We start from the raw sequence: 17,824 nt of genomic DNA, 5'->3' as shown, positions 1-17,824 counted from the left end.
CTAAGGTTTCAATATTAGTTTTTTTGATGGGTCTACAGTTGGTGGAGATGTCTGACCTCTTCAGGAATGTTTTGAGGACACCTTTAAAGCTCTTCACAAAGTGGCGGCTTTGTGTGATTCATGCTTTGACGTTGGCTTGAAGGAAGACCTTACTGTTACACCGCCTTTAAAGCCACTGGATTTCGAAGTTCTTTCAAAGATACTGCCAATGGTACTGAGATGCCTGTTGCAGGTTTTCCAAGTTTCAGAAACAGGTGGGAATGCAAACCATGATCGTACTCTGATTGTTCCAGAACCTTGTTCTCAAAACCTCTCATCTTAAATCAGCCAAAATCTGAGCTGGCACATTGCCTTTTTCAAGAGGGATTTTGCAATATATGGAAAATGTTCCAATCAATCTTAAATAGACGCATGCTATTGTGTTGTGGCAGCGGATTGGAAGAAGACCTTTATTTTTTGGATTTTGAAAGTCAAAGACCCACTTTCTCTCAGCAACTACAGACACAAGTACCTTCTGTGTATAGAAATGCAATAATTGAAGTCACAGTGATTTTGGTTTTGAATTTTAGGCAGTATCTTTAATAGCCAGGTCCTCTTCAAGTTAAGGGGATAAGAGCCAGGATCTTGAAGATTTGTCCCAAGGCACCGAACAGTTTTCTTTTTCTTTACCCAGTCGATTTACCTGCAGTAACTAACACCCTCAGAGATTACCCTGTTCAGTTTGACACTTCGTTCTCTGTTTGGGGCTTACTCAATAAAGATTTCCATTTGTCTTCCATGAGTTGGGAAGCTCTTGATAGTTCTTTCATTGGTGAAATTCAAAGGGGTGGTGTTTCAGTGCTGTCATCCTCTTCAGCTTGTTGACTGACTGAAAAGATTTGTCCAGTGAAGACAATACAATAGGATGCAATTTGTCTTCCCCTGTGAAGACAGACCAAACATTTGGTAAATGTCTCTGACATTTCTTTATACCACATGATTTCTCCTTTCTTTGTTTCTAAGGGTTCAATATTACTTTTATAGATTCGTAAAAGCTCTAATAATATATTCTTAGTTAGTTTACTCTCATGTTGTTACCCTTTTAAATCCACAGTTTAAGTCATTCCTTGCCAGTATAATTCGCCCACATGATAGGTTCCATATATTTACTACCTTTGTCCTTCCAGATGGTAGGTCTTGTCGATTTGCGGTCGCATGACCTTTTATGTTGTAGCAGTGAATTTTGTAGATAGCTACCACTGTGCATTGGTGGTGGGAGTTAATATAGAAGTATTAGATGGGGCACCAATCAAGAAGGCTGCTTTAGGAACACACGAACAGGAACAGACCTTCAGACTGTCAAGCCTGCCCCACCATTCGGAACGATTGTAGCTGATCAAACACTTCGATGCTCTCTACTCACCCTATAACCAAGTATGCCACTAATAACCAGAAATCTACATATCCAACAATTCCACAGAGAATGATTTATACAGTCCACGAGTTTTCCTGTACAGATGAGATGAGAATCTGAGACTTGTTTTATTGGATTTTAATGCTATAACCACACAATCTAAGAGAAAAACATAATATTATAGCACCTTTGTCAAGAAAAAAACATTAAAACAAATGCTATGATTGAAGTGGACTCATGTAGAAAACGATTGTTATGAAAATCAATGTTTCATGTAAATATATTAGTAATATATTTGCATGAATAGTATATTACTGTCAGTAAAACAACAGTTCACAAACAGGAAATTTTGATAGAAAATGAAAATGCCTCAAAGAAGATGAATTTCTTCTCTCGACAGATTGGGTATCTTTGGAATTCCTTGCCACAGAGAGCTGTGGTAGTAAAGTTCTTGCAGGTATTTAAGGCTCGGATAGATTCTTGATCAAGAGGGGAATAAAGGGTTACAGGGAAAACACAGAAAATGGACGTGACGAATGTTGGACCAGCCACAATCTTATGGAATGGTGAAGCAGACTCAGACCGCCGCCTACTGTGCCTATTTCTTATGGTCTAATGGGAGGGGGAGAAAGAGGGAGAGGTGGGGGGGGGGGTAGGGAGAGGGGGATAGAATTACTGCAGAGAGGAGAAAGAGGGTGTGATGTAGGACCTATGGATTTGAAAGTGGAGGAAAAATAGACGTTATTTTTCAGTTTTGTGAATGTAACAGTTGTGACAGTTCTCTATCCTTAAAGACTGAAGTCGTTTTGGGCAATGATCTCAAGACCGCTTTTCCAGGAAAGGATATGACTTAAGTAACTGGATCAATTACCTGGGGAGCTCATGCTGACTGTTTACAAAGTTGAGCTTTAGCACACAGAAATACATGGTTGAGTTCAGAAAAAGAAGTCATTCTAGCGGAAGGGCAGTAGTTTAGTATGTACAAGTCTCAAGGCTGTAAGAATTAGAATGAAGTATTCAGGACACCAGAGCTGGAAACAAAGATTAAGCATCTTCAGCAGTTTAAAGAGAAAGGTTGGAAAGAGTTAGTTGACAGAGAAATTAAACAGTGATAATTCACAAGATTGAGTGATTATTAAGCCTATCGCTGGAGAAATGTAATGCATTCTTCGCAAAGTTCTTTCAATAAATTGTCTCTTAACTACATTTTTGAATGTGTTTTGTGTTGTGTTTTTTCGTCGGGGTTGCCGGATGAGCAATGATCGTTTGGGATAAGGATGTTGGCAGCGTTACCTGAATTTGAACCAAGCTTCAGAACAGACTGTAAACCGCCGGGATGAAAACTTTAAGGCAGATAAGAATAGCACGTGTTCGTAAACAGAAAGAGAACTCGATGATCTTTCTCGAACTCCCGGACTGTTCGAAACTTCAAGCTGTGTCTGAAGACTTGCTTTCTGAGGCAATTCCGTTAGAAATAACTCGCACTACACCAACCGATGGTTTATGGAACCCCTTCCAACACTACCACGTATGTGGAAAATGAAAACGGCACCTGTTTCTCGAATTCCGTCGGCTGTATCTGGAATAAAGTTGAAATACAGATATCAACAGTATCTGCATTCTCTGCTCCCGTGGAGACCGACAGATAATGTCCCAACATGTTTGCAGATGCCGGTGGATTGTAGTTACCAGACTTACAACAATGTCGGCCACCAACATGGAGCAGGAAAAGGAGAGAGACAAGGAACGCGCCTGCGCGCCAACTGCCCGGCCCCTGACTGTCCCCGCGCGCGCCGACGGCCCGAAGTTTCACACCGTGCCCGCCAGAGTTCACTGTAGTTTCTGCGTTCGCACAGAAACAATAGGTCAAACCATCCGCTCGGCCAGAATCATTCATTTCATCAGTAAGAAGAGGATTCTGCAGACTTCGATGTAGTGTTTTGTTTCCCCCTAGCGCTTTTTGTTTTTATTTCAGGTTTCCAGGGTCTGCGGTATTTTGCTTTCGCCCACATAATTGATTCTTGTGAATACACCTTTCAGTATCAGATGTCATAAAATTTCAGAATATGTTTTGCACTAAAATTTACAACTAAGAATAGTTTACTGGGATGCTGTCTGGGCTGGTGAGTTTCAGCCATGAAGATAGATTGTACAGACCGAGATTGTTTTCCTTGCAGCAGAGAAGATTGAGAGGGGACATAACTGAGGTATGAAATTATGTTAAAGACAAAAAAGAACTGCAGATGCTAGAATCCAAGGTAGACAAACAGGAGGCTGGAAGAACACAGCAGGCCAGGCAATATCTGGAGGAAAACAGCAGTTAACGTTTTGGGTATTACCCTTCTTCAGGACTCGATGTGGGGGGTAGGGGGAGGGGTGGAGGCAGAATGGTGGTGATAGATGGACACTGGTGGTAGGTATGAACTGGTTGGTCAATGTCAGGGATGAATCTGGTTGGTGGCTGGAAGGGGAAGCGGGAGATGGTTGAGAAGGTTATTTGAAATTGAAGAACTCAATGTTGAGTCTTCTGGGCTTGAAGGTGTCCAGGTGGAAGATAAGGTGTTTTTCAAATTTGCGTTCCGAGTCGCTACGACTGGAGGAGGCCGAGGACAGACATGTCAGACAGGGAGTTGAAATAGGAAGTAACCGGGAGGTTAGGTTGGCTGTTACAGGCCAGGCGGAAATGCTCAGCGAAATGGTCACCTAGTCTACGTTTCTTCTCACCAGTGTAGAGAAGAGCACATCAGGAGCACTGGATGTAATAGATTAGATTGGAGGAGATGCAGGTTAAACTCTGTCTCACTTGGAAATGCTGTTTAGAGCCCTGAATGGAGGTGAGGGAGGTGGTATGTGGGCAGGTGTTGCATCTTTTACGGTTACAGTGAAGATACTGGGTGGGTTGGAGTAGTTGGTGGGGAGTGTGGTGCAAACTAAGGAGTGGCGAAGGGAATGGCCCTTGTGGAAGTCAGAGAGGGGAGGGGAGTAGAAAATATTCTGGGTGGTGGGGTCTAATTGGAGTTGGCGAAAGTATTTGAGGACGATACATTGCATCCTGTGCTCCCAATGTGGTCTTCTCTACATTGGTGAGACCAATCGTAGACTAGGTGACTGTTTCGCTGAGCATCTCCGCCTGGCCCATAATGGTCAACCTAATCTCCCGGTCACTGCCTATCTCAACTCCCCACCCCACACCCCCTCCGACATGACTGTCCTCAGCCTTCTCCAGTGTCACAGCTATTTGCAATGCAAATTTGAAGAACAACACCTTATCTTCTGCCTGGGCACCTGACATCCTGGAGGACTCAACATTGAGTTTTCCAATTTCAAATAACCTTCCCAACCATCTCCCAGCTTCCCTTCCAGCCCCACCTCCTCCCTTCCATTCCACTTTCTGACCCTCCCCGCCAGCCACCAACCAGATTCATCCCTCCCATCGACCAACCAGGTTGTACCTACCAGCAATGTCCACCAATCACCACCATTCCGCCTCCACCCCTCCCTTTATCTGCAGCTCTCCCTACCCCCCACATCCAGTCCTGAAGAAGGGTAATACCAGAAACATTGACTGCTCCTTTCCTCCAGATGATGTATGAAATTATAAGGGCATAGATGTGATAGACAGGAAGCAACTTTACCCTTGATGTAAGGATTAATGACCGGGGGCATAGATTTAGAAGAGATGTGAGTAAAAACTTTTCACCCAGAGAGTGGTGGGAATCTAGAACTCACTGCCTGTTAAGGGTGGTACAGGCAGAAATCCTCATAACATTTAAGAAGTAATGTGTTTTTGCGATGTCAAGGCATTGAAGCCTTTGGGTGCAGTGCTGGAAAATAGGATTAGAATATTTAGATGGTTGCCTTTGACATGATGGAGCTTTGTCTGTGCTGTAGATCTCTATAAGACCTTTAATAACTTTCCCTGTCTGCTTTCAGTTAGAAACATAGAAAATAGGCCCTTTGAGCCTGCATCATCATTCAATATGATCATGGCTGATCATGCAATCTCAATATCCCATTCCTGCTTTTTCTCCATACCCCTTGATCCCTTTAGCTGCTGGGGTCACGTCCAACTCCCTCTTGAATATATCTGATGAAATGACCCCAATGGCTTCCTGTAGGAGGGAATTCCACAAGTTCACAACTCTCTGAGTGAAGAAATTCTGCCTCATCTCAGTCCTGAATGGCTTACCCCTTATTCTTAGACTGTGACCCCTGGTTCTGGATTTCCCCAACATCAAGAACATCCTTCCTGCATCTAGCCTGTCCAGTCCCATCAGGACTTTATATTTTTCTCTGAGATGCCCCCCTTATTCTTCTAAATTCCAGTGAATACAAGCCCAGTCATAGAGTCCTACAGCACAGATCCTTTGGCCCAAACAGGTTCATGCCAACCAAAATGTCCATCCACATTAACCCCATTTCCTTGCACTTGGCGCACATCCTTCTAAACCTTTCCTATCCATGTAAAACTCAGTTGAGCTAGGTAGAAATTGAATGTACAATCTTCTGATCCATAGCCAGACGTGTCATCTAGTACACCAGCGGCCCACACTACAATACAAAGTCAGGAGTATGTCAGAATAGTCCCCACTGGTCTGGAAGACTACAGGTCCAACAACACCAAAGAAGCTTGACACCATCCAGGACAAAGCTGTCCGCTTGACTGGCACCACATCTACAGACTTCCACACCCTCCCCCACCGACACACAGTGACAGCAGCGTGCAAGATTGACAAGATGTACTGCAACAATTTACCAAGGTTCCTCCGACAGCTGCTTCCAAATCCATTTCCTCATATGTTATTAGGGAAGGAAAGAGGGCAGCGATGTTGGTTGCGCTGGTTTAGAGAGAGTAGTGCTGGAGAAAGAGGACGTCTCAGTGGGTTCAAGAATTAGATTGGCTAGACCTAAGGAACAAGGGCGCAACTACATTGCTTATTGTACTCTATAGATAATATACTACTGGAAAGGAAGTAGAGTGATAGGCAATAGGCGCTGATGATATGCACATTCCATGAACAAACAAAATAATTCGATTTCACCTTTTACACCATTGGTCTTTTTTTTCTTAATTTTTAAAGCTGAACAATAGACCTTCATAGAGGAAACAATTCAATTACGATCAGTGTATATTCCCTCAAAAGGGAAAAGGGGAACAAACAAATTCAATGTTCCCTGGATGAAAAAGAAGATTAAAATTAAAACAAAGAAGAAAATGTGTGCTTCTGACAGGTGTAAGATAGAAAATACAATTGATATCCAGAAGGAATATAGAATGATCAATGAAGAGGTGGAAAAACATAGTAGAGGAGGTTCTGCGTGGTCTGGCAGGCTTAAAAGTAGATAAATCTAGACCAGATGAAATGTATCCCGGGTTGTTTAGTGAGGCAAGAGTGGAAATGGGGCGCTTGCAAAATTTTTCAATTCTTCTCTGGCTGCAGGACAACCAATATTATGCTGTTATTCCAGAAGGGAGCAAGGCTAGGATGTGATGGGCCAAAAGGTCTCTTTCCACATTGTAGTGATTCCATGATTCTTCTATGTATAAACCAGAACACTACAGTCATATAACCTTGGTTATCGTGAAACTATTGGAAGCAATTCTGACAAACATAATTAATCTTCACTTGGAGAGACAGGGATTAATCAAGAACAGTCAGCATGGTTTTGTTAAGGGGAGGTCATGTCTGACCAACTTAATTGAATTTTTCAAAGAGATGACCAGGTATGTAGATGAGGACAAGTTTTTGATGTAGTCTACTTGGACTTCAGAAAGGTTTTTGATAAGGTTTCACATGGGAGACTGATAGCAAAGGTAAGAACCCATGAGATCCAAGGAAATTTGGCAGATTGGATCCATGGCGGGAAGCAGAGGATAATGGTTGAGGGTTTTTTCCTGACTGGAAGTCTATGTCCAGTTGGGTTGCCTGTATAGTGTTGGGATCCTTGCTGTTTGTGATAAATATAAATGATTTAGACTTGAATGTGGGTGGGTTGATCAGTGCATTTGCAAATGAAAGAAAAATGATTGAGATGTATAAAATTATGAGGGCCATAGAGAGGTAAAGTCGCCATAGTCCTAGACCATAACACTCCTCTTTCTTAACAGAGAGACAAATGAAGGTTGTTTAGCCTGAAGGTCACCACACTGCATAGATAGGGTAGACAGAAAGAAACTTTTCCCCTTGATGGAGGGATCAAGTATCAGGGGCATAGATTTAAGTAAGGCAAGAGGCAGAAGGTTTAGAGGAGATGTAAGGAAAAATCTTTTCACCCAGAGGGTGGTGGGAATCTAGAATTCACTGACTGCAGGATTTTAGAGACAGAAACCCTCATAATATTTAAAAAATATTCAGATGTACATTTGTGATACTAAAGGCTGTGGGTCAAGTGGTAGAAAATGGGATTAGAATAGTTAGATGATTGTTTTTGACTAGCACAGATGTGATGGGCCGAGAAGCCCTTTTCTCTGCTGTCAATCCCTATGACCCTGAAGAGGGATTATGAGAAAAAATAGTGGCCAACATGTAGGGAAATCCAAAAGACATCAGTAGTAAAAGGAGGAGTTGGGGCTGATTAAGGCCCAAAATGTGGATTTATACATAGAAGCAAAAGGCATGATTGAGGAATTAAATGAATAATTTACATTTGTCTTAGCAAGTAGGTAGATGTTACCTAGGCTATGGGGCTGGTGGTGGAAACTGTCACTGGAATGGGTACAAAATTGATAAGGAGAAATTTGTAGTGATTGGAACAAGGTCAGCCAGGTGAACCTCATAGAATATGAGTTCCCTGATCAGGACTGTTAATCTTGTCCAATCAGGGACTCCTTGTTGACAGATATAAATAGGAGTGTCAAAGATTCTATTCACTCTAAGGAAGCTGGATTGGTCTCAAGGACTTTCTGCTGGTGCTGGCTTTGACTGCCACTTCCAATTTAGTTGTCTAGTGCTCAATGAGCTGAGGAGTGGCAGATGAGGTGCTATCTTTTTGAAAGGCAAATCAGGTGGGACTTATACACTTAATGGTAAGGTCCTGGGGAGTGTTGCTGAACAAAGAACTTGGTGTATAGGTTCATAGTTCTTTGAAAGTAGAGTTGCAGGTAGATTGGATAGTGAAGAGGGTATTTGGTATGCTTGCCTTTATTAGTCAGTGCATTGTGTATAGGAATGGGAAGCTGTGTTGTGGCTGTACAGGACATTGGTTAGGCCACTTTTAAAATACTGTGTGCAATTCTGGGCTCTCTGCTATAGAAAGGATGTTGTGAAACTTGAAAGGGTTCAGAAAAGATTCACAAGAATGTTGCCAGGGTTGGAGGGTTTGAGCTATAGGGGAAGGTGAATAGGCTGGGGCTATTTTGCCTGGAGAGTCAGAGGCTGATGGGTGACCTTTATAGAGGTTTATAAAATCATGAGGGGCATGGATAGGGTAAATAGACAAGGCCTTTTACCTGGGGTTGAGGAGTCTGAAACCTATGACCTCTAGTTTAAGCTGAGAGAGTAAAGTTTAAAAGGGACCTAAGGGGCACTTTTTTTCATGCAGAGGGTGGTGATGTATGGAGTGAGCTGCCAGAGGAGGTGGTGGAGGTGGGTACAATTACAAAATTTAAAAGCCGTCTGGATGGGTAGATGAGTAAGAAGTTTGTAGAGATATGGGCCAAATGCTGGCAAATGGAACTAGATTAATTTAGGATATCTAATCAGCATAGATGTGTGGCCTGAAGGGTCTGTTTCTGTGCTGTACATCTGACTATGAAGTGTGACTTAGTGATGGGATACCACCCTCTGTAGTTAGTTCAAAAATGTTGTATTGTCTATCAATATTTAAAGTTAACAGGGCATTATGACCAGATGAGATGCACCCAAGGATACTGAAGAAAATGGAAGTGGAAATTGCAGGGATACTGGCAATCTCTCGTCTTCCCTAAACTCAGTGGAGGTGCTCTTTTAGTCATTCACGGGACAAGGGCATCATTGGATAGGCAGCATTTAATGTCCTGAGGGCAGTTTGGAGTCAACCACATTGCTGTGGGTCTGGAGTCATGTGTAGGCCAGACCAGGTAAGGATGGCAGTTTCCTTCCCTAAAGGATATCAGTGAACCAGATGGGTTTTCCCCAACCATTGACAGGGACTCATGGGCATCATTAGACTGTTAATTCCAGATATTTATTGATGTCAAATTCCACCATCTGCCATGGCAAGATTCGAACCCAGCCCCCTGAACATTAGCTGGGTCTCTGGATTAACAGTCCAGCAGTAATACCACTAGGCCATCGCCTCCCCTCACCAATCCTTGGCACACCACTCATCAGACTTCCACACATGGAAAGTCCTTGACACTGATCCAACTTCCTCAGAGCCACCTCTTAGTGAATAGAATCTTTGACACTCCTATTTATATCTGTCAACAAGGGCTCCCTGATTGGACAAGATTAACAGCCCCAATCAGGGAACTCATATTCTGAGGTTCACCTTCCTCCTTTTTCTTGACCAAAACTTCAATTTCTGTAGTTATCCAACATTCTCATCATCTATCTGCCTTGCCCTTCACCCTAACAGGAACATACTGTCTCTGGACACTTTTTTTTGAGGGCTTCCCACTTAACTCTCCCTTTACCTGCAAATATCTGCATCCAATCAACTTTTGAAAGCTCTTGTCTAATAGTGTCAAAATTGACCTTCCTCCAATTTAGCACTTTAACTTTTAGATCAAGTCTGTCCATAACTATTTTAAAACTAATAGAATTATGATCATTTGCTCCAAAGTGCTTCCCCCACTGACACCTCAGTTACTTACCCTGCCTTATTTCCCAATAGTAGGCAAGTATTGCTCCTTCTCTAGTAGGTACATCCATATACTGAATCAGAATTTTCTTGTACTCCCTTAACAAATTCCCCTCCATCCAAACCCTTAACACTATGGCAGTCCCAATCTGTTTGGGAAGTTAACATCCCCAACCGTTACTGGTCTATTATTCTTATAGATAACTGGGATCTCCTCTCAAATTTGCATCTCCGTTTACTGCTGACTATTGGAGGGTCTATAGTACAATCCCAAAAAAAAGTGATTATCCCTTTCTTATTTCTCAGTTCCACCCAAGTAACTTCCCTGGACATACTCCCTGGATTATCCTCCGAGTATAGCCATAATCTTATTCCCTAATCAAAAACACCACTCCCCCTCTAATTTCCATCCTTCCTATAGCATTTATACCTGGGGACATTAAGCTGCCAGTCCTGTCCATTCTTGAGCCACATCTCTAATTGCTATGATATCCCAGTCCCATGTTCCCAACCATGCCCTGAGTTCATCTGCCTTACCTGTCAGGACCCTTGCATTGAAATAAATGCAGTTTAATTTATCAGTCCTACCACGTTCTCTGCTTTGCTCCTGCCTGCCTTGAGTATTTCACTTGCTCCTTTTCCCAACTGCACCAGACACAGACTGATCCCTGTTCTCACTACCTCTCTGGTACCTCCCCCATCACCATTCACCACCCCTCCCCCTTCCTGCACCCCTCTTACTAGTTTAAATATTATGAGCAGCTTTAGCAAATCTTGCTGCCAGTATGTTACTCCCCTTCCAATTCAGGTGTGACCTGTCCTCCTTATCAGGTCACTTCTACTCCAGAAGAGATTCCAATGATCCAAAGATGTATATGTTTCTTCTCGTGCCAGCTCCTCGTCTGCTCTATGCTCCTCCAGAAGGCAATAAATGTAGTGCCTCTCAACAGACTTGTAGAAACGTTATAGGCCATGGAATAAAAGGAGCAGTGTCGATACAAAGTTGGCAGAATAATAGGAAAGATAGAGTAATGGTCAATATATATTTTTTGAGCTCGAGAAAGGCTTGTAGTGGAGATGTCCAGGGATCAGTATTGGATCCCTTGCTTTTCCTGGTATATATTAATGATTTAGTTCTGATGTGTAAAATTGAAGCACTGTAAATTGTAAAGACCTTAATAAGGACATAGACAAGTAGGTGGCAGATTAACTTCAAGATGGATTTTGATAGGAACAACATAGGCAGCAAGTACAAATTAGGAGGGCCACAACACTGAAGGGGATGCAGGTGCAGAGGAACTTGGATGCATATGTGCACAGATCATTGAAGGTAGCAGGATAGGTGGAGAACTGCTAAATAATACTTGAAGTATTTTGGGCTTGATTAACAGGGACATAAGAGTGCGAGACAAAGAAGGTTATGCTGAGCTAGGGTGGTATGGTGGCTCAGTGGTTAGCACTGCTGCCTCATAGCCCTAGGCACCTAAGTTCAATTCCAGCCTCTGCTGACTGTGTGGAATTTTGTGTTCTCCGTGTTTGTGTGGATTTCTGTTAGGTGCTTTGGTTTCCTTCCCACAGTGCAAAAATTTGCAGGTTAGGTGGACTGGCCATGCTAAATTGTCCTGTAGAGTTCAGGCTGGTGGATTAGCCATGGGATTATAGGAATGGGAGAGCTGGGTCTGGGTGGGATGCTTTTTTAAAGAGTCAGTGCAGATTTATGGGCTGAATGGCTTCTTTTCATTATATCATTATACAAGGCACTATTAGACCTCACCAGAGTATTGTGTCTAGATATGTAACACAATAGGAAGGATGTGAACACAGATTTACAAAAATGGTTCCAGAGATGAAAAACTTCAGTTATGAGGATAGACTGGAGACAATGGTACTGTTCCCTTTGGAGAGAAGGTGGTTAAGAGGAGACCCAGCAGATTTTCAAATCATGAGGGACTGGATAGAGTAGATAGGAAGAAATTGCCCCTGCTTGTGAAAAGATTGAATTAAGAGGGCAAAGATTTAAAGTGATTTGCAAACGAGCAAATATGATGCAGAAAAAACTTTTTCCACACAGCAAATAGTTAGGTTCTAGAATACATTGCCTAAAAGAGAAGTAAAACAGATTAGATTGAGGATTTTAAAAGGGCATAACATGAATATTTGAATAGAAGTAATACGTAAGGGTACAGGACAAGACAGGAGCACGGTACTAAGCCATAATGCTCGTTGGATAGCCGAACATTTCCTCAGACTTTGTCTTTGTCTGCCAGGACCTTTTGAAGTCCGCACGGGGCAGCAATTTCCGAAACCGGGAAGTGCTGATCGGCATGCGTGGACACTCGGAGCTTAAAGGGAACATTGACAGCCAATACAAACATGGGGGCCGAACAGCCTCTTGTGATGGTTTATTCCCAACCTTTGTCGATGCCAGTGCCCTGTTGTCCTTGCCGTTATTTTCAGTCAGGCATGTAGAGAGACGTCAGATATCTGCAAAAGCTTAACAATATTGCAGGATCGAGAAATGGAATTTCATGTGGCGTATACTAACGCCAACAACAGCCATTTGTAAACTTTCATGCTCTGTAGCATATTCATGCAGATTTAGTGCTGCATAATTTAATCTATGATAGTGTTTTGTAATAATTTGTTACTTCAGCATTTCGGATTTTTTTGAAGATCGTTGTAATCGCTCGCCGTTATGTTTAGAGGCACCGTGGAAACAAATTTAAAATATGTTAATTTGTATACCAATTAAATAGTTGGCCCAAATGGAATGTATGTGTTTGTAGAATCGCTGGACGTATGTTTTAGGGGGGGGGGGGTTAAAAATTTTTGTCCTTGACAAGATGCGCTAGTGACCTTGTTGATTATTCTGAGAGACTGAGCAGATTGAAAAAGCAGTGGGAAGCAAACCGGAGAGCTAGTGCAATGTGAAACGGGCAGATGAGACACAGAAACTAACTCGATTGCAACTGAAGAGTGGACTGGCTTATCATTTTTAAACGATTATTTTTAAGTATTAATATCAGCTTATGGTTTTATTTTGCGGGGTAGGTAATTGAAGCCTGTTTGCATGTTGTTGCAGGCTGGAGAGAGGACTTGAATTGTGGAGCCGCTGGAAGGTCATTCTGCAGCGAGAGTCTTGTGTGTGCGCGGCACCTGGACATGCTGCTGGAGACCGGCCGATCAGTGGGAGAAAAACAATGTTTGCGAGCGACAGCTTTCTGTCCTGGAAATGCCTCCCTCGATTAGGTTTACGATTAAAACCTTACACCCGGAGCATTTATCTCTGCATCTTTTAAATCTGTTAGTTCGTGTTGCTTTGTTCAGTTGAAACATCAAAAATATATTTTGTTTTGCAATTTTTTTCTTATTTTCAAAAATAGGAACTTTTTTCTTTAAAATTGGGGGTTGCACAGCTTTAAGAAGATTCAGTCATCCGCGACAACAGATTTCAAGGGTGAACGGTCAGAATCAGTTGAGCATTTGATGGGACTTAATTGAACGCAGAGCGGCGCTTTGGCTTCACTGGTACAGTAGATAAAATTGCTGTTGATTAGCAAATATACTGGGTATACCTACCGCAAGTCGGAGATTTCCCCAGGAGAGGGCTTAAAACAAGCCCAGAGAGACTTCGGTACTCATCCACGACCCTCTTCCTCTGAGAGACAATGTATTCAGATCCCTCGGGGAGAGATCTGTTGGGAAACAGAACTCTGTTTTTCATCTTTATTTGTTCTTTTGCAATAGTCACTTTGCTGCAGCAGATTCTCTACGGCAAGAACTACATTAAAAGGTAAGAACTTTTGTCAATGATGTTTTGCCTTCTAATAACTGACAATTAGTGGTTTACATATTTAAAGAACTGGATGGCACAGCAGTTTCTAATTAGGCAGAGTTTCATAATTTCACCTGAATTGCCCACTTTTCTCCCAATAATTTTTTTCTTGTAAAATGACTGCATGGGGGCTGGGATCTCCATGATGCAGTAGACTCCATTTATGGACCATGCCTCCATTCCCTCTCATACATGGAATATCTCCATCTATGCTGTGAACCAGAAAATTTCAGCGTACTTCCACAGTAATCATTGTCATAGTGAAGCCCAATGATGCTTCTTATTCAGTGCTTAGAAGCGTGTATTTTTCAGAATAAGGTCAATGCATAGAAATCCAGACTACAAATATTGGTTGAGGGTCAGTTTCTTTCATTTATCTTTAAAGTGGACAAGATTGTATTTATTTCTCATGATGAGCTCCATTGGAAAGGTGGTGGTCTTTCACCTTGAACAGTGACGATACAGCCCTCATGATGATAATGGGTAGGGAATTTCAGGATATTGTCTTGCTGAGCTATCCAAATTGAGATGGTGCATGAGTTGGACTGGAACTTGGAAATGATCATATTTCCAAGATATTACTGTGCCTGTCCTTTTTTACAGTGATTAAAAAATTGAGGGGGGCAGTGGATGGGGAAAGGAAGAGAGAACTTGTATTTAATGTGAAGTCTTTCATGACATTGGGCATCCCATCAATTATAGCCAATTAGTACTTTTTGAATGTGTAATTACAGTCGGTTGTAATATTGGAAACAGGGCAACCAAATTGTGCACAGCAATGTTTCAAAAACAGAAGTGTGATATTGGTCAGCCGGTCTGAATTAGTGTTGTTGGGTGATGAATAAACATTGGTCAGAACAGAGATTTCCCCTGTTCTTTAAAAGTGTCTTCGAATCTTTTGCATCCATTTGAGATGTCTCCTGGAAAGTTGGCACCTCCAACAGTGCAGCACTGCCTTTGTATTGCACTAAAGTGCCAAGCTAAATTTTGGGCTCCAGTTTCTGGAGTGGGACTTGTGCATCTTTGTGACTGAGGTGAGACGGCTACTTTGTCATTCATAGTACAGTGTCGGGGTAACCCTTGCAAGTTCTTTTGTTTTTATTAGATCCGTGGGATGAGGGAATCACTGACCAGACAACCATTTATTGCCCATCCCTGGTTGCCCAGGAGAAGGTGGTGGGAAGCTGCCATCTTAATTTGCTGCAGTCCTTGGTGCTGGAGACCCATAGTGCTGTTAGGGAAGTTTCAGGACTTTGACACTGTGATAGTGAAGGAAAGACAATATAGTTGCAGTAAGTTGCTGCAGTGGTAGTAAACTGACAGTAAGTTGTTGCAGTGTGTCCTTTACATTGTACATGTTGCTGCCAAAATGTAGTGGGAGCCACTTTGCACCAAATAATGTTGAACTACTTAACATTGCAGCTTCACCTATCTGGTCACATGATGAGAATTTAATTGAAATGTTGTTCGGTGTACATAGGAAAGATGGGGCCTTCAGATCAGCCATGATCCTGTTGAATAGTAAAATAGGTTTGAGCAGTTAGCCTACTTCTCTTAATTCATATGTATTCCCATGTTTAGCCTTGTAGATGGCAGTTAAGTTTTGGTGTGTTGGGAACTTGCAATGTATATAGCCTTTGAACTACTCTAGCACCCGTAGTGTTCATTGGTCCATCAGAGCTAATGGTCAGTAGACCTCCAAGACGATGATAGTGGAGGGCTTGAGGACATCACTAATTGTGCCATTGAAGGTCAATGAGAAACAACTGAGTTATTTCTCTTCTTTGAAATGATTCATTACCTGAAACTTAAGTGAAGAGCTTTTTTCATTCATTAATGGGATGATGGCAACACTGGTTAGGCCAGCATTTGTTGCCCATCCTTAATTGCACAGAGCACAGTTAAAAGTCAACCACACTGTTGGTTTGGAGTCACATGGTCTCGGCCAGGTAAGGATGGCAGTTTCCTTCTCTAAAGGACATATAGAACATAGAACACTACAGCACAGTACAGGCCCTTTGGCCCTCGATGTTGCGCCGACCTGTGAAACCAATCTGAAGCCCATCTAACCTAAACTATTCCATTATCATCCATATGTTTATCCAATGACCATTTAAATGCCCTTAAAGTTGGCGAGTCTACTATTTTTGCAGGCAGGGCATTCCACGCCCTTACTACTCTCTGAGTAAAGAACCTACCTCTGACATCTGTCCTATATCTATCACCCCTCAATTTAAAGCTATGTCCCCTCGTGCGAGCCATCACCATCTGAGGAAAAAGGCTCCCACTGTCCACCCTATCTAATCCTCTGATCATCTTGTATGTCTCTATGAAGTCACCTCTTAGCCTTCTTCTCTCTAACGTAAACAGCCTCAAGACCCTCAGCCTTTCCTCATAAGACCTTCCCTCCATACCAGGCAACATCCTGGTAAATCTCCTCTGCACCCTTTCCAATGCTTCCACATCCTTCCTATAATGCAGTGACCAGAACTGTACGCGATACTCCAAGTGCGGCCGCACCAGAGTTTTGTACAGCTGCAACGTGACTTCATGGCTCCGAAACTCAATCCCTCTACCAATAAAACCTAACATACCGTATGCCTTCTTAACAACGCTATCAACCTGGGTGGCAACTTTCAGTGATCTATGCACATGGACACCGAGATCTTTCTGCTCATCCACACTACCAAGAATCTTACCATTAGCCCAGTACTCTGTACTCTGTACTCCTGTTGCTCCTTCCAAAGTGAATCACCTCACACTTTTCTGCATTAAACTCCATTTGCCACCTCTCAGCCCAGCTCTGCAGCTTATCTATGTCCCTCTGTAACCTGCAACATCCTTCCGCACTATCCACAACCCCACCGACTTTGGTGTCATCCGCAAATTTACTAACCCATCCTTCTACGCCCTCATCCAGGTCATTTATAAAAATGACAAACAGCAGTGGCCCCAAAACAGATCGTTGAGGTACACCACTAGTAACTGAACTCCAGGATGAACATTTCCCATCAACCACCACCCTCTGTCGTCTTACAGCTAGCCAATTTCTGATCCAAACCGCTAAATCACCCTCAATCCCATGCCTCGTATTTTCTGTAATAGCCCACCATGGGGAACCTTATCAAATGCTTTACTGAAATCCATATACACCACATCAACCGCTTTATCCTCATCCACCTGTTTGGTCACCTTCTCAAAGAACTCAGTAAGGTTTGTGAGGCACGACCTACCCTTCACAAAACCGTGTTGACTATCCCTAATCAAATTATTCCTTTCTAGATGATTATAAATCCTATCTCTTATAATCCTTTCCAACACTTTACCCACAACCGAAGTAAGGCTCACTGGTCTATAATTACCAGGGTTGTCTCTACTCCCCTTCTTGAACAAGGGGACAACATTTGCTAGTCTCTGTCTTCAGGAATAGTGCCAGAAGACTGATGACGACGTAAAGATCAAAGCCAAAGGCTTTGCAATCTCCTCTCTAGCTTCCCAGAGAATCCTAAGATAAATCCCATCCGGCCCAGGGGACTTATCTATTTTCACACCTTCCGGAATTGCTAACACCTCCCCCTTATGAACCTCAATCCCGTCTAGTCTAATAGACTGTATCTCAGTATTCTCCTCGACAACATTGTCTTTTTCCTGTGTGAATACTGATGAAGAATATTCACTTAGCACCTCTCCTATCTCTTCGGACTCCACGCACAACTTCCCACTACTGTCCTTGACCGGCCCCAATCTTATTCCAGTCATTCTTTTATTCCTGACATACCTATAGAAAGCTTTAGAGTTTTTCTTGATCCTAC

At 42.6% G+C, this 17,824-nt stretch overlaps 1 protein-coding gene and 1 long non-coding RNA gene across 2 annotated transcripts in view; one reads left to right on the top strand and one right to left on the bottom strand.

The window, feature by feature from the left end:
• Positions 1 to 3,145, bottom strand: part of LOC109928888 — an 11,348-nt gene extending 8,203 nt beyond the window's left edge. Inside the window, exon 1 of the long non-coding RNA XR_007261785.1 lies at positions 2,687 to 3,145. This is a non-coding gene — a long non-coding RNA (uncharacterized LOC109928888). The remainder of the gene's footprint in view (positions 1 to 2,686) is intronic.
• Positions 3,146 to 8,280: 5,135 nt separating this feature from the next.
• Positions 8,281 to 17,824, top strand: part of st8sia5 (ST8 alpha-N-acetyl-neuraminide alpha-2,8-sialyltransferase 5) — a 58,940-nt gene continuing 49,396 nt past the window's right edge. The window contains exons 1-2 of the mRNA XM_048595213.1: positions 8,281 to 8,399; positions 13,260 to 13,970. Coding sequence (XP_048451170.1) covers positions 13,846 to 13,970 — 125 coding nt within the window. The 5' untranslated portion in view covers positions 8,281 to 8,399; positions 13,260 to 13,845. The remainder of the gene's footprint in view (positions 8,400 to 13,259; positions 13,971 to 17,824) is intronic.

Source organism: Rhincodon typus, chromosome 1, assembly GCF_021869965.1.
Source record: "Rhincodon typus isolate 14 chromosome 1, sRhiTyp1.1, whole genome shotgun sequence".
NCBI classification, from domain to species: domain Eukaryota; kingdom Metazoa; phylum Chordata; class Chondrichthyes; order Orectolobiformes; family Rhincodontidae; genus Rhincodon; species Rhincodon typus.
Note: the sequence above shows the minus strand (reverse complement) of the source record. Positions and strands in the feature narration are given on the sequence as shown.